This window comes from Vollenhovia emeryi, unplaced genomic scaffold (assembly GCF_000949405.1).
Source record: "Vollenhovia emeryi isolate VEMERY1.0 unplaced genomic scaffold, V.emery_V1.0 DF939137.1, whole genome shotgun sequence".
Taxonomy (NCBI): Eukaryota; Metazoa; Arthropoda; class Insecta; order Hymenoptera; family Formicidae; genus Vollenhovia; species Vollenhovia emeryi.
In genome coordinates this window covers 2,278,909-2,301,189 of record NW_011967229.1, presented here as the reverse complement: position 1 = coordinate 2,301,189, position 22,281 = coordinate 2,278,909, and the positions used below count along the sequence as shown (strand labels likewise).

The 22,281-nt window shown below is 44.0% G+C and overlaps 3 protein-coding genes across 4 annotated transcripts in view; 1 reads left to right on the top strand and 2 right to left on the bottom strand.

Moving 5' to 3' along the window:
• Positions 1 to 806: 806 nt before the first annotated feature.
• Positions 807 to 4,929, bottom strand: LOC105567494. Of its 2 annotated transcripts, none has more exons than XM_012022402.1 (5): positions 3,848 to 4,929; positions 3,233 to 3,706; positions 2,902 to 3,104; positions 2,622 to 2,761; positions 807 to 2,264 (listed from the first exon to the last, which is right to left on the bottom strand). In XM_012022402.1, exons 2-5 carry the CDS (start codon positions 3,616 to 3,618, stop codon positions 1,377 to 1,379), a joined length of 1,617 nt encoding a protein of 538 aa, XP_011877792.1. In that variant the 5' UTR covers positions 3,619 to 3,706; positions 3,848 to 4,929; the 3' UTR covers positions 807 to 1,376. The 2 variants fall into 2 exon arrangements, with proteins under 2 accessions (XP_011877792.1, XP_011877793.1); XM_012022403.1 differs by having other exon boundaries at positions 3,266 to 3,706.
• A 96-nt stretch (positions 4,930 to 5,025) lies between these two features.
• On the bottom strand, positions 5,026 to 10,539 carry LOC105567493 (selenide, water dikinase). Its single transcript, XM_012022401.1, is given in 6 exon segments — positions 5,026 to 6,432; positions 7,046 to 7,290; positions 8,042 to 8,232; positions 8,304 to 8,565; positions 8,728 to 8,832; positions 9,938 to 10,539. Coding segments are annotated over 6 exon segments (1,242 nt in total). The 5' UTR covers positions 10,224 to 10,539; the 3' UTR covers positions 5,026 to 6,279.
• Positions 10,540 to 15,300: 4,761 nt separating this feature from the next.
• The window catches only part of LOC105567492 (ceramide kinase), a 23,944-nt gene continuing 16,963 nt past the window's right edge, over positions 15,301 to 22,281 (top strand). The window contains exon 1 of the mRNA XM_012022400.1: positions 15,301 to 15,476. Within this exon, the coding sequence (XP_011877790.1) occupies positions 15,326 to 15,476 (151 nt within the window). The 5' untranslated portion in view covers positions 15,301 to 15,325. The remainder of the gene's footprint in view (positions 15,477 to 22,281) is intronic.

The following is a 22,281-nucleotide window of genomic DNA, read 5'->3' as shown; positions in this document are numbered from 1 at the left end:
ATATTTCTAGCCTTATCAAAAGACGAACGTTCAACTTTTGTGATATCTTTTAATGCTCCGGGAAAAATGGGGAAAAAATCTATGTATCTCATTATATATGTCTCAATCATATTTAATTCTCTCTTATGAGTTCCGATTAAAAAATTCATCAATCTTCAGAGATTTGACACTTGAATGTTCGAGATTATTTGTTGAGAAATCTACGTCTAATTAAATGTCCTACTAAAACAAAAAAACTTTCATGAATATTCGTGATATCGAATAAACGTGATCTCACAATTGGATATAAAATATTACATGATTGAGATTACATATGAGAGATATTTCCATGTTCTCCCGAGTCTCTAAGAATACGTTCCATTTAGCGTATCGCAACGCTCCTGGAATCATTTCATCGTTGTTGTTTAGCAAATGTTAACGTGATCGTCCTGAGATCATTACATTTGGATTTTTAGATAAAGACGAGGAGTTGAAATATTCCGATAATCTTAGAGAGATATACATTGAAAGTCTACAATTTCTTTTTATATAACTGTACATTGTAAATGCAATATTGTAAATATAAATATATATATATATATAATGCGATTTACGTAATATAAGCTATTACGTAATAAACAATATATTGTCAAATAGTAAAATGCGCTGCCTAAATATTAGACTGGTTGGGAGTTGTAAGATTTTTGTTATGACATCTTTCAAGTAAAATCAGCAATTGCTTAGGGCCAGTTTCACAAGCATCGGTTAACTGCTAACCGAAGGTTAATAGATTCTCTGTCTCTCGTTTAAATAATAAGATGGAAAAAGATAGGGAGTCGCGATTGAACCCTAGTTAGCAGTTAACCGATGTTTGTGAAACTGGTCCTTGGGAAGAGCACCAAAGCACTTTTTCGATGAAAAAATGGTACAATTATTTCATCTGAGTTGATTCAAATTGTAAGTTTGCGTCTATTTGGCAAGTATGGGAAACTTCTGCACCAATCTAACAATGATTATATCTAAAAGCCTTTTTCTATACCAATCATTCTATATATGATTAGTGTAAGACAGTCAATTGTAATATACAGAAGTATAGATAAGTTATAAATATAGATTTAATAAATGAATATACTTTTGTGTAAAATATTCTCAAATGTCTCAACACCGTGAGGTCTCTAAAGCTTTAACAAAAATCGAAAACACATCTACAAGGTGTAAATAAAGTATAGAAAGCCGCCAGAATGCTCGGGAGATTTTCGTTTCTTCCGGAGGGTTCGATCAACTTCTCCCGAGTGTGTATCTACAGTTTACCTGCACGCTTTGTACAAAAGTAAAAGCGGAAGTACAATTCTCTCGCAGAAGACTTATTTGAAGGCCTGTGCCCCCTCCAACGATCGTCAGCTGCTGTATACTCGGCATTTCTTTGGCTTGAACATCGCATGGTACACCGCGGACGAGAGGACGCAGAGCGCCATGCTGCCGAGAATCGTACCGAATATGTAGGTGTACCAGAATCCGTTCCAGTCGGCGTGTACGTACCACGTGAGCGTCAACGCCACGTTCTGCGCGATCACGAACACATAGTACGGCAGTGTCCACCAGTCGGCATACCTGAACTTGATCCGGTACTCGATCAGGCTGAATATGTAGACCAGACCGAGCCAGAGATTGACGATGATCGTGATGACGTCGTAATACTTGGAGTAATAGAACAGATAGATCAACATGACGGCGTAGTGCACGGCCATCATCGTCAGCACGGTCTTCGGGAAGAACTCGTAGGCCACGGCGATGGCTAACACGCGCGCCAAGATGAAGAAGAACCACCAGAGGAAGGACAGGAGCCTTCCTACCGGATCGTCCTCCTCGAGGCCCTTCTCGGAATACTTTCGTTTAGGAACTTTCAGGCTCTGCGCGCTGCTGCCTATCAGTCTTTGGTTCGGCTCGGAGCTCGCCGCTGCTCTCGCCGCCTCGTCCTCCGTGTAAACGGAATCCGGACGCGGCGGCGCCGGCACGTCCGGCACCAGGAGCGGCGCGACCGTCGTTATGCCGCGAAGCGGCGTCGGCGGCGGCGTCACGTGTACATTCTTCGGTGGTAACGGCGGGGTCACGGAAACCTGACGGTCCAGCAGAGCCGCGTGCGGCTGGACCTCGAGCTCCTGCTCGTTCTCAACGGCCGGGCTCGCTTCCGGCGGCGTTGCTTCGGCGTTCACGGTGTCCTCTTGCTCCTTTGGAGGCGAGGGTGGCGCCTGTAGCGACGCCTTTTCCTCGATATTGTTCAGCTCCTGGTTTGAATCACATTAGCATTGATTATATTCGTCGATTAAGCTTCTAATCGACCACGGCTGACGATGTGTTTTTAACACAGAAAATTTATTGCGAAAGATATTACCTCAGCCCAGGGTTTGAACCTGGACCTCCCTACACTCTAGGCTGGCGTCTCACCAATTCGACCACCGAGGCACAATATGCGTAATATGGAGGTAACATTTTTCGCAATAAATTTTCTGTGTTAAAAACACATCGCCAGTCGATTAGAAGCTTAGTCATTGTTAGTCATTTTATTGTTAGTCACAATTGTATGATTTTGAAATTGCCGTGGAATATCATTCTTATAGTAATCGCAACGCTGGATCCGCTACCTGAATGCAGTATCTCTTCAGCCACATCGCCCAGGGTAGTTTCCTGCCGTTCACACGCTGGCTCTCGAATCTCTGGAAGGAAGCTGTCTTCATCGCCACAACTACAATGGACATAACGATGCAGAGCACCTGCACCATAACTGCAAAGAAAAGTGTAACACATATGTAAGTCATTATTAGATACGTTGTACACGTATATTATAAAGATACATTGTGCACATATCCTTGCGAATTGTAAAGGAACAAAGGTTCGTATGAAAAAAATGATCCTTCAGTTTACTTGATTGATAGCTGCGAAGCACGGAGCTCTGCCTGAAGAGCAGGTGTGCCTGAAAGACCGCCTGCGGTGCAGCCTGGAACCACGCCTGCAGAAAGAAGTACAATTCGATGGCCGCAGGTGCCGCGGCGACATTCAACGTCTTCACTCTCTCGTCCCCGGATAAAGTGATAGCGTCCACGGACAGTACAATGAGTCCCGCGTATCTGTCAAAATGTACACAATTTGTACGCACGACTGTTTATTGCAACAGAGGAGCAACAGAAAAAGAAAAAATACATATGGTAAGTGAGTTAGCTTAGATACAGCAAGGACAATGGGAAAGAAAGGATACCTGTATAATACGAAGAACACAAATCCTACGCACTGACACACTTGGAGGGCGAACCAGCCGAGTACACCCTTCGACACCTTATCGTCCTCCGTCATCCACCAGTCGGGCCTCGAGACCGTCAGTATGAAGTACATGAGCGCCGGCGCGTAGAGAATTGCCAGGGTGGCCATTCCCCATAGCGGATTGTCCTCCTTGAAGTGTTGAATAGCTACCACCAAGTCGGCAGCGAAGTGAACAATATATACAAAACAGCTGATCAGCGTCGGCACGAGAAATATCAGGTATATCTGCTCGGTCGACTTCAGCGGGATCTTCATGCAGCGCGTGGACTTCCGGTGGCACAGCGTATTCGCCTCGGGGTTGACGGAATATCTCTCTTTCGCCATTTTCCCGCGGGCTAACGAGCCTGTCTCATACCTTCCGCTATCACATATGTTCGCTTAATAAATATTGACAGAGAACCTCTTCCACAGCCTAGGAAAGAAAGGGTACAATTAGTGATAGGGGAATCAAGGGGGCCGCAAAGACACCGTCGTTATTTAAGAAAACAGTAATCGTTTGTAAACAATGAGGTTTCTTGTGGAAAAAAAACCTGATAAACAATTCGTGGTTTACCCGTAGCGAGCACGGATCAGTCGCGACGTTCCCAAGTGTCTCTCGAGGCCGATCGAGTCATCTCGTAGATAAGATTGCGCCTCTTCGACTCTTCCACAGGTGTGCACGGCTCCTCAGTCCTGCGTCATCTCAGGGGACCTCGAGGTCCTCGAGGCGGAGACGCGGAACAGACTCTCGAGTTGCGGAGCGAGTTGCGCAACCGCGCGCACTGCAGACAGTGCAGACTCGCGGGAGAGAGACGAGCGTCGTTCCGCACGCGTATCGGCAGCGATCGATTAGTCAGCGCGCCGTACGAACGAGGAAGATAACCCGATAAGCGTCCATTTCGCAAGGCGGCGATAAAGCGTCTCCCCAGGTATCGATACCATGTCGCCACGATAGGTGCGTGTGTCACGACCGCTTCTTTTTATTTTCTTCTCCCGCACGGACGCACTGCGTTTGCGCGCGCGAGTACCGCGGCACTCGAGAAACAGGCTCACACGCATCGCCGTGGCGTACACACGTACGCATTGTATGTGTTTGTAAGCTCTCTTTTTCTCTCTCTCTCTCTCCGGTCAACCTAACCTAATCTAACCTGCGAGCAAATTGGATCTCTTATCTCCTCACGTGGCATTTTTCTTATAGATTATCTATAAGAAAATATACTATAAATCAACACTGGTAAAATGGACGATGATGAGTATGCTTTCTTTTTTTAATTAATGTAACCTAACCTATTTTGCCGAGCGACACCGTAGTGCATTAACCTTTTTCGGTGTAGATAAGCGCACCGTCTGTAGTTTTTTGTCAATGTGCGGACGACGCGTAGCTACACCCGTCTACACCGCAGAAGAATCTCATTGATGCATCGTAGTATACTTTTCTTAGAATAGAAATGAGGAAAAACTTTAAACCGCTACAAGACTTAGGCCGGTATTCATAGTCCGTTCTTATACTTAAGACCCTTAAGACCATCTTAAGTATACTCTTAATGTGTTTTCAACCAATCACAGAGCTGTAATTGCGTCTTAAGACAATACTTAACATGATTTTGAAATAAGAATCGACTATGAATACCGGCCTTACTCTCGTATCGGAGACTTGTTTAGTCGAATTTTGTAAGCTTCCCGGGAGCTCGGCGAAATGAAGGAGCTTAATCGGAGCTACTTCTCGGGAAATAACGAGGAGGGCTGGATCAATTTTATTGACAAAGTAGCACTTTATTCATATGAAAAAGTAATACAACGTTAGGGCCTGTGCTTTAATTTCTTCCTTGAATCGTTCAAAGCGTATGCACGGGAGACAAGTAGAAGGCCTTTGTCTTTCTTTTTGGGACTCCACATCTCTGCGTATGCGTGTGTATGGTGCTCTACTTCGAACTCTTAGATTATATCTCCCCGAGATGCGAGGATCATAAGTCTGCTATTGCATATGAATCGGTCAGAACAGAAAGGGATAAATCTGACAAAGTTGTGCACTCGAGAAGAACCGAGCTCATTTTACGAGCAATGCATTTTTTTTTCACTAGCTGCTTTGCCCCGAGGACAGAGCCTCCTCGCCAAGAAAAGCTTTTTCTCTCAATTTTGATTTTGAAACGAGGAACCATTGTTAATTCAGTTTCGGCTAAAACGCCACGTGTCCCCTTTCTGTTCTCCGTTCATATATACTACTTATTTAACAATATCTCTCCCTTCGTGAAAGTCACTGTCGTTCTGATTTACGCATCACCAGTTTGTAATCTGCTATGTAAAATAACGTATACTACCCAGTCATTTTGCATTTTGCGTCTTGTAAAATATACTTCGTAGATCTTTGCAATTATTTACGATCATCAATATTTCTTTTAAACGCCGTTAACACCGAGCACCCAAATTCGCTACCCGATATAATATACATATGTATATCCCCCTTGCTCGTCGAATATTTATTCGGGTTGCGGTTTTGAAAGCTTCTTAGTTTGAGAACTTAGTGCTACCTTAATCTTAAAAATACTAAATTTATCATCTTCTTAACTGTACTTGATACAAGAGAAAAATAATCGCCGTAACTTTTTAAACTTGCAGTCAGTTTTACACATTAATACGGAAAGAAATGCCACATATCAGAAGAAAAAGAACAGATTCTCTACAATATGTGGGTAAGAGACTTGGAACAAAAAATGATGTGGTATTCGCTAATAAGTTGATTATGAAATCGCAAGAACCATTGTATACAGATGATTCGCATGATTTGGCTTTCAAACTTTGCATTTTTTTAATAATTAAGATTTGAATACCACTTAAAATGTTTTTTTCTCCGTAAATGATATACAGATATACGTAGTAAATAACTCCTTTTTTTTGTCTGTGGTGCACGTAAAAGCGCCTGTCGAGTGTGTATGCGTGCTATTTTCCAAGTATACGAACGTACATATAATTGAGGAGGCAAATATGGGATAGCCCTGTCCTTTTCTTTTACCAGAGCTCGCCGTCCTTTTCCTTGGCCGGAACTTCAATTACTCGCGGCTTGTCGATTATTCTTGCCGTGCGAAGGCCCTTTTCCACGATGCCGATAATCCATGCTTGATATCCTTCCTGTTTCTCGATGTCTTTACAATAAGCTGCAGCCTGCAAAACGCAATTCACAATTTTCAAAATCGTGTCAACCTTAAGCACGCATCGGACTACTGATCGAGATCGAGATTAGATTGAAATTTGACCAATCGGAGTAAAGTTTACTAATCGCAAGTTTAGCGACTTTTACTCTAATTGGACAAATTTCAATCTACTCTCACGCTCAATCCGCTAATACGGGCTTTACGTCTTAAACACCACACCTAACCGATTAGATTTGTAGGCAAGACTTGTTTAAATTTGAACATTACTTATTCGAATTAATGCAAAGTACATATAAAGGTACGGATGTAGGAGGGTCACTAGCTACTTATATATTAACAATAAATAGTATAAAAACTCCTCCTGTTTCTCTACCTGCCGTTCTTTAGGATACCTCACGAATACAAGATATTCTACTGTATCAGCAGGAAAACCGATTACTATAATTGTAACTATACGAGCGGGAAAGATTTCGAACTGATTCGTTTGCCAAGCGAATGTCCCTGGTATTGAGCTAAATCAGATTCTGTGCGTTAATATTTCTCCGGTTGTCTAAATGTACCTAATGACGCTACACCTATAAGTTTAACAATGTACGATATGATTTGACGAGCAACTTATTAACCTGTTCTCGAGGAAGGCAAATGAGCAGACCGCCGCTAGTCTCGGCTGAATGGCCCTGCAATAACTGGAACATATTCCCGCATGCCTTCGCCACCGCAGCCATCTTGGCGATAACAGGGAGATTATGGATAACAAAGGAAACTTCATTCTTCTGATGCTTTGCTAAATTTTGAGCGTGTCCAAGAAGACCGAAACCAGTGACGTCCGTGGCTCCATGTGCGTTATATTTATGCATCAATCTCGCAGCTGGAAAATTGAACGGCCATTATTGATTTTAATTACTTTAACTGAAGAACATCAACATTTTTACTAACCATCCCCTGATAAACATTCGATTCTTTTTTTTACGAAAATACTTGAGAAAAAGACAATTGTCGCAAAATAAATTTTACTAATTGTAAATAGACAAGTACATAACGCTTGTATTCTCAATTAAATTCACAACGCTAGGCGTCGTGTAAAAATGATCGATTCATAATTTAGTTTCTCAGCCCTCAACTCTCTGCGTTTACCTCAGTTAATAAAAGATTGATTGAACGGCTGGTAACGGGGCGTGAAATAAACCGTAGCCCGTTTCAGAAACGACGAATTCTTCACACTAGTTTCATCGTATAAACGTACCTTAATAAAACGTCACCCCGAACATTACTTATTCGAATTAATGCAAAGTACATATAAAGGTACGGATGTAGGAGAGTCACTAGCTACTTATATATTAACAATAAATAGTATAAAAACTCCTCCCGTTTCTCTACCTGCCGTTCTTTAGGATACCTCACGAATACAAGATATTCTACTGTATCAGCAGGAAAGCCGATTACTATAATTGTAACTACCCCGAAGCTTCGTTAACAGATTAGAGACAAATAGCAATTTTCTTCGATACTTTCAGCGACGGAAATCTTACTTCCAAATTGGTCGGGGAATTTGTTAATGAAATTACAAAATTGAAGATACCCCAGCAATGTATACAGCACGAATCAGGGTCAAGATATACCTGTTCTGTTCAACCTGGCCATGCTGTCCATTGCACGTTGATAACCCTTCCGCACATCTTCCTCGCTCACTACCAGCTTGATCCTGTTCCAACGGTCGGGCTGATCGAGCCACTGATGCGCGTTGACGGCAACTTGCGTACCGAGGGGCTTCGTTAGGACCAATACGTCCCCGACTACAGCGTTGTCCGGCCTGAAACCAAGAGCGACAGGGAAACTTGGTGCCGAGTCTAACAGTGACGCTAATCACAATCAATTACGTACACGATGTACTCGTTCGGCTGGCACACAGTGGTAGCCACCCCGCCGATGGTGCACCAAGGATTCACGACGGTCTGGCCACCAGTCACCGTGGTGCCCGCGTCCAAAGCGGAATCTTTGAACCCTCTCATTATTAGTGGCACAACGACATCGCGCTCCTTCTCAGTCATCTTCGTACTGACGCCCAGCAGCATCAACATGTTATCGCAGTCCGTGACGCCCATTGCGTACAGATCGCTGAGCACGTTGGTGCACGCAATTTTACCTGGAAAACACCTCCCTTAGCAATGAAGAATGCAAAATAACACGAGCGACGTTATCATAGCATTTTGTATCTGCGCGTTTAACGCGAGTGCGACGTTTTAATTCAACTTGGTCTCGTAATATTTCATTGCGTCCCCATCGGATTCGACGTCCCCTTCCTTACCCATCATATAAGGATCGTCGACTAGCGGGTAAAAGAAATCTGTGGTCTGCACCAGGCTAAGCCCGCCGTGTCGCACGGGCGTGACAGAGGAATCCATGCCAATGCCTGAAACAATGTTACAATTATTTATTAGATTACTATGCAGTATAAAAATAGCAGATGTTTTAAATTTTAAGAGACCGCAGACGTGCTTGTTATTGAACGAGCCTGAATAATATTACACACAAAAAAAGCAGTGGAATTTGAAAAATATGACGAAGAAATTGGGGGAAAATGTTCAAAGCAGAACATAGTTGCGCGCGTTATGTCACCCCATTAAACATTTTCGAGTCTAAATAATATTATACATGAGAAAGCAGTGAAATTTTAAAACGTAGAGGTGAGTTCTGCATTATGAGGTGGGACAATCAAGTTCTCAACGTTCAAATTCAATTACAAATCTCTTTTCGCGACGATTCATGGTGGAATCAACAGACAACGTCTATTAATTTAGCAGAAAACCCGCTATCTCATATTAGGATCGTATCCCATAATAGGGGACTATAAAAAGTGACGAAGAAATTGGGGGAGGGGGGGAAGTGATAAATTTGAAAACTTCGTTCGCTCCAAAAGTGTCTTAAGAACGTCTTTAGAAATTAGCCATAAAAAAAATTGCAATTGAACAGCACAGAGTGTCCCGATGTCTCATCTATTTACGGTACATTTGAATAAAATTTGAGGCAGCGTATGTTGCAAATTTGCGAGTCGGCCTCGCCGGATTATGGGCTCGAGGTTGAGAACATCTGCGCTTCCGGTGGCCGCGGTAGAAATTGGGCGGGAGACGACACGGCCGCCATGTTGCAACAGGGCTGCCTTGCGGCACTTTCAGGCCCCTCGCGTAGGCGCGAGGCGACAATCGAAGAAAAGAATCTTGAGCCGTGGCTCCGCGTGTCGGGCTCGGAGCCTTCGGAGCGACACGTGTGCGAAATTCGACGTCGCGTTGCTCGCGAGAATTTGAGAGGAAGGGAACTAACTTTCCCCTCGATTTTTCTACGCAAAAATTCCGCTCGAGAAAGACTGCGTGGCGAAGGAAGAGCGGGAGGAAGGAAGGGGGGGGGGAGGAGGAGGAGAGAGAGAGAGAGCGATAGAGAGAGAAAATATACACGGTGATCGAAGATGCCGCGACGACTCCGCTCGTTGATTTATTCATTCCGCTCGCTTGCTCGCTTACCGATCCGCGGGATGGCCATGTGCATAAAGTGGGCATGTTCGTGATCTTGCGCGGACGCTTCGTCGGCCTGCAGTCCCTCGAGGAGTTTACCAAGAACCTCCTGAGGGACCTTGCACCCTCATCCTTTTAGGTCGGCGAATCGCGTCAGTCGGAAGGACGCGTCAAGATCATGCGCCACCGGGTCGAACGGCCTGCGCAGCGCCAAGGCATTCGGATTCCCCTCAAGCTCGAGCTGCGCCACGGTCAGGGCGTCCTGTGCCACCGGGGTGCCCTGCAGCTCCGCCATCTTGCCGTGCGGAGTCGTTTACACGGCGGAGATCAGGAGGAGGCAAGTCGGTTTTTACGCCTTTGCCGGCACGTCGCGGCCCGCGTCGGGAGCGCCGCGAATAACGTGGCGATAGAGGACCGCGCGCGATTCCTTCTACTTTTTCCACACGCGCGCGCGCGCAAGTTGCCGGGCACCGGTGTGCTCTCGCCGCACGTCCGACTGATACACGCGATCGCGTACCGCCGCCGAAGGACAGCCACTGGATCTCCCGCGCGCGAACTCGCAGCAAATGGGAATTATACTGTTCCACACCGGCGTCGACTAATCGGGACCGTACGCGTTGACAAAATGGACGCGGTAACGCCGGCACGGCGATACCGAGGGCGCGAGCGAGCCCCCACGGTGCCACCGCCACGGTGCCGGCCGCGCGCGCCGATTGGCCAATTTCGAACCTGCGCACGCGCCCCGCGGCCGCCGTCCCGCAGGAGCGTAGCGACCTGCGGACCGGCCCACCGGCCTCCGGGCGCGCCGCATCCTCTTTGTCGCCGGGCTATACACTTGACTCCGGCCGAGTTCGACAATTCCCTCCCGCTCGGAGCGTCTCCCGACGATGCGTTTTCGCGAGTCCGAGTAGCGCCGTATACTCCGAAGTTGAAAGCACTACTGTTAAGCTGGTATTGCATTTGTCGACAAACTTTTACGGGTGTTGATTGGCTGCAGGATAGTAAAATTCTCGAGTAGCTAGAAATGTTTGATTCAGCGGCCAGTCAACACGCTTGAAAAATTTGTCGTACGACAAATGTAATATTAGCCTTAGGTTAATATTACATTTGTCGTACGACAAATTTTTCAAGCGTGTTTCTTGGCTGCTGAATGCGAATGTTTCTAGATACCTGGCGCTCGATCATGAATCTTTTCCTCTAGTGTAAACTCATGAAAAGTGAAAAATTGCATTGAGGAATATTGAATTCTTGAGAAGCACTTTACAAGACTTTTTTCAAACTGGCTCCGTTTTGCCATTTTTTAATAAACATTCTTAGTTGAGGTTTGGGACACAGCGACACTCATATACAGTAAGAATCTTTTTGACTTTTCTTTTTGGTAAGGTTGAATTTTAAATTATGATAAAATTTTTTTGTGTTATTTAAGAGTGCCCTAATAAATCCCAAAAAGATTTATGTCATTGTATGGTGTATTTACTGTGAAAAAACTTGTTAAAGGTAAGCATAGTTTTTGGGCCGTTAAAGTGGAATGACCCCTTAATGAGAAACATAACAGGCGCAATTATGTTCTACATAAAAAATTTTTTCCCCGAGTAATTTCTTCGTCATATTTTTAAAAGTTTACTGCTTTTTTATGTGTAATATTATTCAGACTCTAAAACGTTTAATAAGCAGCACAATGTCTGCAGTTTTTTAAATTTGTAAAACATTTGATTTCTGTATCTACGTCTCTATTGAAATCTTTTTAAAAAAGATACCAAGCTCTGGGCTATAAGTCGCTTTCCATTTAAAGTTCGATTCCAACTGAATCAACGCTCTTCGACTCTGTTCGGGAGGAGAGTTAGAGTGTGGTTTTGGTCGCTTAATTCAGTATTTCGATAGTCTTTTTCTTGGAATCTTTGCCATTTAGCTGTGCTCGAGTGTGCTAATCTGTGTCGATTTATGCCTCCTCTAAGAGTAAAGCAGCCACAGTTTGAATGTATCAGGTTCGTTTTTTACGGATTGCAGATCTCAAGGCCCGAACACACGAAAAAACTTAAGAAGTAAAACTTGAAACTTAAGATCGAGAAATGACCGGCGGCTGTCGAGAACGCGAGCTGCCATTTTGAAACTTGAGCAATGCTGAAAATTCCGATTAGTTGAAATTTTTAAGTTTTAAGTTTCACTGCTTCATTGTCGCAGCGTGTCGATTCCTACGAATGACGTTTACGGGGAACCGACGCATTCGCGCGGACAGCAACGCGCGCCGTCGGATGCGAGGGATATTCATATTTAATCCGCATTGATCTTAAGCTCAAACGAGCCGCTCTTGCATACGCACAGTGGCGGTAGTTCCAGAGCCGGTCGACACGTTCGATTTACGCCGATGTGTGCGTGTCGCAAACATAGGCATATAAAAGATAGACTGCTTATGAGGCAGTGGAACCCTAGGTGGGGGCATCTCCTCCTGAGGGAAAAGGACAAATTTATTTGGGTATCTGTCTTTCTCTAGTGGACGTGATCTGAAGGTGATCACGTGATCACGTACACTAGAAGAAGATAGATACCCAAATAAATTGGTGTTGTCCTTTTCCCTCAGGAGGACATCCCCCACTACCTCATAAGCAGTCTATCTTTTATATGTCTATGGTCGCGAATACCACGGCGATATCGGCCGTAGCAGCCGAAGGCGCCGTGGCATACCGAGGGTCCATCGTCACGGGACAATCCGTGCCACTCATTGGCCGTTTCTCCGCGTTCGTCTCTGTCATTTGACTCGGGCGCGCCGCGTTATCGCGACGAGCCAATCAACGCGCCGGCGTGCGGCTAACGGTTCTCAAACAGCGTGTCTTCTCCGCGTTTTGCATTAATTTACACATCGCGGAAAATAAAATGGAGAGATACCCTTCTCGAAGAAAAACATCGCCTAAATTATTCCATGTTCCGAGTGGAATTCATGTCGGTTGTCGATTCTACGTGTGATACTATCGAGTTAAAATTTATGTACACAAAATTGTGATCACAATTGCTAAAAGTATATGTTGTTGTAATTATTGTGTGCAAGCGTTTGTCCCGAGACACGACGTAAAGGAAAATTTTGCCAAGATCTCGCCCACGTTCGCACGTAAACGCGGACTCTGCGAAAAGCAAAAGGTACGTCGCGTGGCATTTGATAGGCGCGCTTAGTGGATGTTGAGGGAACTGTCGGCGAAATGTCACCGGGTGCGCGAAATACGTGGCGTACAAGCTCGGAATGCCGCCCGGCCGATCGCGCCGGTACTCGTCTCCCCTCGTGACGTTTCCCGCGCAAATCACGGCTACGGTCTGCTCCCCGCGAGTTCCGTTGCGTTCGCGTTTCCGTATTTCCTCCCCATGTCTCCAGACTTGCGGAGACCTGTCCGAGAGATGTGTGCAATCGTTTCACTTACTCGCGCGACTACAACCCCGGCTTCGAACCATTTCCATTCGGTTTTACAGTTCGACCAATCATGTGGATAACTCGTGAGCCTCGCTTGAACGGACTGTATCGTGTTTGCGGATTAAATATTTGCACCGTTTTCAGACCCGTCGACAGAACCGTGAACGTAGGATCGCTATCACGAAAAGTGTTCTGAAACTTGTGGGTAAGATTATACCAGATGAAGCTTCCTGTCATTGTGTATCTAAGTTAATTGTATCAGAAAATAAATGTGTGACGAGATTACCTACAGGTTTGATAATGATTGTTACTTCGTAATATAGCGTGTGACTGCAACGCCATGTGTAATAGGAAGAAAATGAACGGAAACTGTAATGAACAGATTTGTATTGATTAATAATTCCATTTAGTGATACAACGCAACTGTCCTTCTATAGTTCTCTTGATACTCAATGAATAACAACGACAGAGTAACACTTGTGTCAACTTGTGTCACTGAATGGAAAAAGCATCTAATATATTTAATTGTAAGGTTTTTGTACAGTCTGTTTGGCAAGAGCGTGTACGGCGAAACTCAAAAACGGGATAATAAATTGAAAAAAATACACACACATTATGCATAGGCCGGTATTCATAATCGGATCTTATATATCCAAGACCGTCTTGAATTTATCTAAAGATGCTGTATGGAACATTTCATTGGCTACGGAGTATCTAAAGATGATCTTAGGACGGTCTTGAATATAAGATCTGACTATGAATACCGACCATGGATTTTTGCACGTGCTTAGCGGCCGCTCCGTACGACATTTTTGGTCCTTTCGGATGCAAACGTAGAAACGCGGCCTCGTAACGCGATGCGGCACTCATGGTTAAATATGTCCTTCTGTGAGATCAAACGACAACTAAGACTTTCTATACAAATTGGGAGCCGAGTCCCGTTACCTGCTCGCGTTTAAATCCCCCCCCCCCCCCTCTAACGGTTTCTAGGAGAAAGTTTCGCCGTACACGCTCTTGTCAAACAGACTGTACTTATCTACTATTAATAACAGTGGTATCTACTTTATCAATAATCGATATGAATGTTTCGCCAAATGACACTAAAGTCGACGGCGTTTCAGTAGAGGGAGAATTTAAAAAAGTATATGAAAGTTATACATTCGAAGCTACATCTCATACTAGAGGATATGCAAAATATAATATAATTTAAAAGAGATATATTTTCGCAATGTCTTTGTTACTTTACAACTTATAACACACTAATTGTTATCTTTATAGCATCTCTCAAATGTAACGTAACATAAGGACGTCGAGACACAACCGATAGTTAAAATCCTCAAAATTGTACCCGCGACAGAAACAACAAGTTAATTTCAATCTCAAACTTCATCAACACGGGGTGAGTTCTTTAGTAATTGTTACCGTTTACTTTTTCCAGTAATCACCGGGGCTCAATTCTCTGTATCTGACGAGTCCTAAATTAATTTAGCTCGCCCCGATGGCACCGGCGTGAGAGGCAACGATTCCGTCGACGTACGTCGTATGGAAAACTCGATCATACGCGCGCCCGCGCGTCTCACGCGCTTTCGACAGATCTGACTCACTGCATCGCGGGCGGCGAGTGCACGCGTACCGGAGTGCACCGGAGTGCGCGTCGCCGCGCACTCCCAGCTCCCCAGCAGCTTTGCGTCGGGCCGCGGAGCTCGCGCGCGCGATCAGTCAGTCAGTCTCGCTCGCGCGTCCGACCGGGCAGGGAATAGGCGCACGGTGTCGGTGCGCGCAGCTTTCAGCGTGTGTGCGTGATCGATCGCGGAGCAGCTGACCGCGCGCGAGCCGCCGTGCTCCTTTCCCCGATTTCCGCGACGATCCTCCCGGCACCGTCGTCGCTGCGGTGCCGTCGATCATTTCCGGGATGACGTCTCAGCCGCGCCGTCGACACCGCTGAAACCGTCCCCTGCCCCCCCCCCCCCTCCTGCCCCGTCGATGAAGCGGCCCCCAGGATGATGCAGGACGTCTCCGGCGGCCCCGCCGACGAACAGCGTGCCTCCTCCAAGTCGGTGCTGCTCAACACCTTCGTCGTGAAGAAGAAGCGGTGCCGCGTGTACTTTCATCGCGGCACGCTCATCTGGGAGACCGAACGGCCGCCTTACAGTAAGCGTCAATCTCCCAGTCGGCTGCGTCAACAGTTTTTACTTGAGAGCGCGACACGTTCCGCGGCTCGTCGTTAAATGGCAAACGTCGAGTGCCCGCCCGGTGCTCGCGGCCCGCGCCTCGATTAAATCAAACGATTCTAATCGCCGTAATGATAAACAGTGTCCTCGGGGTGGTAGGCACTAAACCCTAATCTACAAACGTGCTCTTTGCGTCTGGAAACATTCTACTTCGTAGCCGGCGGACACGTTTAAAACGTTTGCGCGAGTGAATAAATTGCACGACACTTTGTCGACAAGTTTTTTAAGGGTTTACACTTGCTCGCGCAGAATAGAATGTTTCTTAGACGCGCCAAGCGAGCGAAGTAATACGGGCTTGGACTAGGCCAGGATGTAAACCTGGGACCTTCCGCTTGCCGGGTGATTAAGCGACTTTAATCACTGGCAACGAAATCCTTTCCGTGCAAACTTTCCTCAGACGTTATTATCTCGTCGACACGTTTTCTCCATTTCTGTTATTACATCAACGAATGTTGAATAATCACGCACGACCGCACCGCGGTTGATTAACGCGGAAACAGCTTCGATCCTCTCCGAGTGTCACGTTAATCAAACACCCTAAAAAAACAATTTTTTTTAAAAGTCGCCAAGTATAAGCGCCATCCAATCAAGAATTATATAATTCAATTATTTTGATATATTTTGTTAGAAGAAAACATGCCCATCTTTTCTACAAAAGTAATGATATCGACAAATTACGCCAACTAAAGTGGATAATTATACAAATTTCGATCCTCTGAGTGCCACGTTAATCGAGCACCTTAAAAAAATCATTTTTTTTTAAGGCACCAGGCATAAGCGCCATCCAATCAAGAATTATATGATTTAATTATTTTGTAAAGAATTATTTAACGCCAGTAATTGATTAACCAATGTGGAAAATTGCACGACGACCCATCGCTGGCAAATTCTAATTAAAGGAAATTCATTGCGAAAAATATTACCTCAGCCAGGATTTGAACCTGGACCTCCCCTACACTCTAGGGCGGGCGTCTCAACCAATTCGTGGATTCCACCGTGGAGGTAATATTTTTCGCAATGAATTTCTTTAATTAGAATTTGCCAGCCATGGGTCGTCATGCAATTTTCTACATTGGCTAATCGTTTTGATATATTTTATTAGAAGAAAAGATGTCTATCTTTTTCAAAAATAATGATACCAACAAATTGCGCCACTAAAGCGGATATTTATACAGATTTCGATCTTCCCCGAGTGTCACGTTAACCGATTTATCATCTCGTCGATGACGCGCGTTTCGAGTTTTTTTTTTCTTCGATGAAAATATTGGACGCCCAAAGGTCAAGACTGTATTTTAAGCAAGACAAGCTGGATTCACGGTAAAACGTCCTCGCAGAGTGCCTCTTTTCCAAGGATAAGTTGTCGCGTGAGCAGGATTACTAATTCCCCGTGGAGCAACAGTTTTCCTCGATCCACCTCGGAAAATACCGAATACCCAGTTTCGGAGCTGGTTAACAGCGCGTTAACGAGGATCGGAACGAACGTCTGTCAAGTCGTTTCCGTCAACGACGTGTACGCTCTCCTCGTAGCGAGGACAGCGAATGCTCAATTTACGAGCCGTCCAGCTTCGGAGTTGCGGGATTAATGGGGTAAATTGTTCACTCGATGGGCACTCGGCGATCCTGCAGCGAAATCCATTCCTTGCAAATATAGATAGGCAAATGATAAGTTGAATTAATAACTTATCGAGTCGACGACGCGTTTTCACCCCCGTTTTCGAGCTTCCCCGGGAAACGTGTTTCCCCAGAGACGAATGTAATGATCGACGCTAATTGGATTACCAACGTGTCTCTTCCTTCCCGGCAAGAAGTACCCGGGGCAAGAAGTACCAAACGTTTTATTTCGAAGTCAATTAGCTCGCTCCTCGAGGCTACTGCTATCGCAGGCGGGTTGATCTATCTTTTACGTACAATCGAACGTAGAATCGCGCGAATCCGATAAAATCTATTTCTTCAGATACACGACAGTCTGCGGACAGTTTGCGTACACCGTTCTACTTGAAAAACCTGCAATTAATCAAAACGGGACCTCGAATAACGCGACTTTTGAGAGTCGTGACGCAGAGGGAAGTCCCCTATTAGGCTTTTAATGTGAGATAGCGGAGTCTCTGCTAAATTATTATAACAGGCATCATCTGTCGGTTTCACCATGAATTTATCGCCCTTGGAGTGAAACCTGTTCAGTGGGGGAATTGATTGTTAGATCGTTGCGAAAAGGGATTCGCGATTGAATTTCGGCGTTGAAAGCCTGCTATCTCGTATCAGAGGCCTATATCTCATAACAGGGGACTTTCCTCCAAATTCGTCCCAGTCTGCAACGCACGATTTAAGCGCTAAGCCCTGAGAAATTGACCAATTACAGTCGAAAGTAAGAAGAATACTCGACTGTGAGCAGTCAAATTTTTAGGGCTCAGGGCCTAAATCACCAATTGTCGATTCCATAAAATCTGCTCGGCTCGTCTAGACGGGCACACAAGCGAACAATTCTTCGAGGCTCGCTCGTGTGCGCGGCGCATCGTCCTGTTCGCCGCTCGTTCCCGTTTCTTGCCACGACCCGTTTACTTTTACCTTGCCTCTCGCAATCTCCTGGCTCGCTGCTCCGCCGCTCGTTCGCGCGTTTCTCGCGCAAGAAAGCCGGCAATCACAGCGCAAACGGCCGTACTTGGCTCTATTGGCCGCTTAGGCTCGCGCTCAACCGATCCCAAGGCCGGGATGGAAATGGAAAAACACGCTCCTCAGTATGATTTATTCAACGTGGATATCATGTATTTAGGCCTGCGCCATTGATTTATTCGCAGTCCACCCAATCGCCGGCGGTTCGCGTATTGGCGACTGATAAAAACCCACGCGGGGCATAAAAAGTCATTACGTAAAGAATCTCCTTCAGGGTCGTCTCGTGACGAGCCCAGTCTCGCTTTTCCGCACTCGCGGAGTTACATAATAATTGCCTGAAATGCGAGAGAGACTCGCTTCCTCTCTCCCTCTCTCTATCTTCCTCCCTGGTCGATTGCTCTTAAGGCCAACAAGCGCTTATTAATACAACTCGGGCAATTCAGTCCCACAAGGTGGGATCGGTGTTTGACGCGAGTTAAGTGTGCGGTACACGCTGAGAGGAGCCGTGTGTATCGATTGCGCCAGGCCTTGACCTTCCATTGGTACAGCATCTTTCTCAGCGGTAGGCGGTTACGCTATTAACAATTAGAGCAATCGGAAGGACGGGATGAGCAGCACTGTTGTTCTGCAATTTGCAACGTTAAACAGCCGGGTAATAGGAAACAAGGTGCAACCTTTTATCGGACGCTTCTTCTTGGCTGGATTAATCTATAATCTAAAATAATGCGAGGTTTAATCCAGGCTAAACCGGATTAAATGCTTTTAATTAAGAATTCCTCGTCCTGAAAAGTGGTAACGAAGGAAAACATAATGTATATTATAATTTATATCGAGTATAGAGCGAAGATCGATACGAGTCCGCTCATTTCAATGTTGAACAAAATTGGAGAGGACGAGGGAGAAGGAGGGATTCATTATCAAAGATCGATTTAATGATTGAGGGATATAAAAACCGTTTCAACAGCTTGCGATTATTCTTCGAATCGTCGAAATTTTTTTCCTTTATCAATAATCGCTTCTCAAGATAGATTTATTCTTCTATATAGGTTTTTTCTTTTCGGAAAAGTTGCGCACACCATTGCTCACGCGCGAATAATTCTTCGGTTCCCTGCCAGAAATAATTCTACAACATTCTACAAAACTACAAAATATAACTGCCAGAATCTAAGAAATTCTACGTAAATAAAAATGCTAGAATTGAAACACTTTTGTTAATTTTTGTAATATTCTACAAGTAAGCAGACGTTTTAACTCTTTAAGATTTTGTTGTTTCTCAAATTTTTTAAACTGGTAAAGTTTTGTACTAATTTTTACAAAATTGTACATTTTCATGAAATACTACTTACAATAATTGCTTGATTTGAGAACATTGTAATTTGTGGTACTATTTCGTAGATATTTTTATTTAAAAAAAATGTTTCAACGAAGATATAAAAATTTCTACGAGTTTCTATTTCAAGTCAATTTTTGTAGTCATTTTTTTATAGCAATTTTTTCCGCTAGGGTTGCGCGCAAAGAAGAAACGAACTAAAACGGAACTTCCTCGCGTGCTCACAGGACGTAGTTTTCACTTGTGGATTTACTTTGTAATTTGAAGAGACGCAAGGACATAGCGAGGAATATCAATAAGTTTTTTCGGCGATCCGCTCACGTAGACAGGAACACATGTCGATACTCGCCTCGTCCTTGAGCGCGATTTGCATATCGTACCATTTCCTCGTACGACTGCGCGCGCGTTCGCGTCATGAATATTAAATAAAAAAGCGATAATCACCCCGCGGGTGGCGAATGCGCGTATCTTCACAACCGCGTTTTCTAGCCTGGCGAACGCTCCGTTCCGTTCAACAATGAAGTCCTTGTAACGCGCTCGCGTTGAACGCGTCCCGTCCGATTCTACGTGACGGTTGACAATCTTTTCGGCTCGCAGAGAAAGTGGCATCAGTCAAAAACTTTGACTGGAATAACTGAATAAGTAAAAAGTATGACAATCCTTTAGCTCGCAAGAGAAGCGACATTTTCTAAGTCGAAATTTCGCAAAAATGTTTCAGTAAAAAATATAATAATCTTTTTTTAGCAATTTCGAGGATTAATTTTTAGAAACTGTTTTAACAATTAATACCTTACATGGCGTGGAAACTCGCTCTCTAAAAGTCACTCAATGAATTATCACTGAAAACAGTGAACAGTCCGGACAGTCCCTGATTTGCAATTGTAAGTACTTATACTGAAAATCGCAGTGGTATAGTGATGAAAAATATCTTAATAAAGAAAATATTACTTTACTCAAGAAAATTATTTATTAGGTGGCTCCTAATAGCTTATTAACTTAAATTTAAAAAGTAATAACATTAAACAGTAATAAAATTAAAACATGCATTGCTTTAATTTAAGTATAAATATCAAAGAATAGATAATTTTAAATTTAAAAAATTGTATTTTAATTCTATAAAATGTTTACCAAGATGTAATTTTCACAGCGAAGAAAATTGGATTTCTTATTGAACAAAAACAATTATTTCATTTAATAAATAGTATTCGATATCTCATGAAATCTTGATTTGAATGTATAACAGAAAATGTAATGATTTAAATTAATTTACTTAATATAATACATATATTTTCTCGAAATTTGATACTTTTATTTAAATAGAATAAATATTTATTTTAGCAAAAAAAGTTAAATCTATTTACTTAGTTAAAAAAAATTTTTGTTAGTGTATATTTATAACTGTAAATCAGTGACTATTCATTGTTTTTAATGACAATTCCACCGATTAACTTTTAGAGAGCATTTCTCTACAAATACCGTACACTTTTCCGAGCGTTACTCCCAGGCTAAATTCAGACGACCACGTTAACGCTTTCGTTATCGCTGCGGTCGCGATGCCTCTTAGGGCGGTCTATTTTTCGTACTTCTGCAATTGCATTGCGCGTACCGGAAATATTCGGGGAATAGTGCCCGGTCGAAAATAGCGTCGCTAATTTCGCGCCGGCGATGTGACTCGTCGGCTTTAATAGCGCGCGTTTCGGGACAGCCGCTGCAGCGAGGCAAGTGCAATGTCTGTGATCTTTCACTTTCCATCCATTCGGCGTATCGCTGGTGTTTCTTACCGCTGGTACATTATGCCGGTCAGACAGGAGAAACCTGTCTGCGAACGAGAAACCGGTATTGCGGTATGTCGACAACCCACAGCCACGCACTATCTGTCCCTTTTAATTGTTGCCTTTGATAATCCCTAGATCTCCTGATTGTCAAGCACCTCTGGGGGAATCCTTCTAATAAACTCGTTATCGTCTACCATTGCTTGATAACTTAATTTATCATCGTACCATTTTACTTTTGCTTGCTTTTCGTTCGTTGTTACACAGTCAGAAAAAAGCCTCTGGGAAATGAAACAAATTTTCTTTCAATTTTGACCTCACTAGACTTTTCATTTCATTTCAAAGAAATGATTTCTTTATCTTGCAATTTTATTTCATTAAGACGGAAATTTCTAAGGAAATTCATATCCATTTCTTCAAATGTTTTAGCAGAAGTGAATAAAAATTTAGCAGAGTCAAGGAAACATGATCTCAACGTATCTCATTTGTTTAACCTAAATAAATCTTATTTCCTGGGCGCAGTCGAACGCGTTCCAGAATATTGTTAATGTAAAGCACCTTTTTACTTACGTAAACGGGACTGACACTGAAAGTATCGTCTTAATTATATGGAGGCAATGATTCAGACAGTCGCGTAACTAATTTGAGACTGTTGCCATGGAATTGCGTGTCATTTTCAAGTATTTCATCTCATAGCGTTATTGTCGAGGAGCCACTTGCGTTCGCGTACGTCTACGTAACACGCGAGCAGACCGAACACGCTATTAAACGTGTACCTACACGCAAATATCGCAAACGGGCCGATTCGAATGTAAAACATACACGTTACGTAACTTGGTGCATATTTAGCATAAAGATTCCTCGATTCCGCGTGCGACTTCCTACTCTTTTCAGCTTGTCTCGTCAGTTTATTAAACGAAGCAAACTTATTGCCACTTTGCTCTTTGCTTCACGGGAACCGAATACAAATTAGCTTTAGAGCGCGACTTTTCTGAATAGTCCTGATTGGAACC

Excerpts from the sequence above, each read along its gene's own strand:
- LOC105567494 (XM_012022402.1), bottom strand. The coding sequence starts at position 3,618 with ATGGCGAAAGAGAGATATTCCGTCAACCCCGAGGCGAATACGCTGTGC. Across the intron at positions 3,105-3,232 it reads GTGTTCTTCGTATTATACAG|ATACGCGGGACTCATTGTAC; the intron begins GTATCCTTTCTT and ends ACATTTTGACAG. Across the intron at positions 2,762-2,901 it reads GCTTCGCAGCTATCAATCAA|TTATGGTGCAGGTGCTCTGC; the intron begins GTAAACTGAAGG and ends TTTTCTTTGCAG.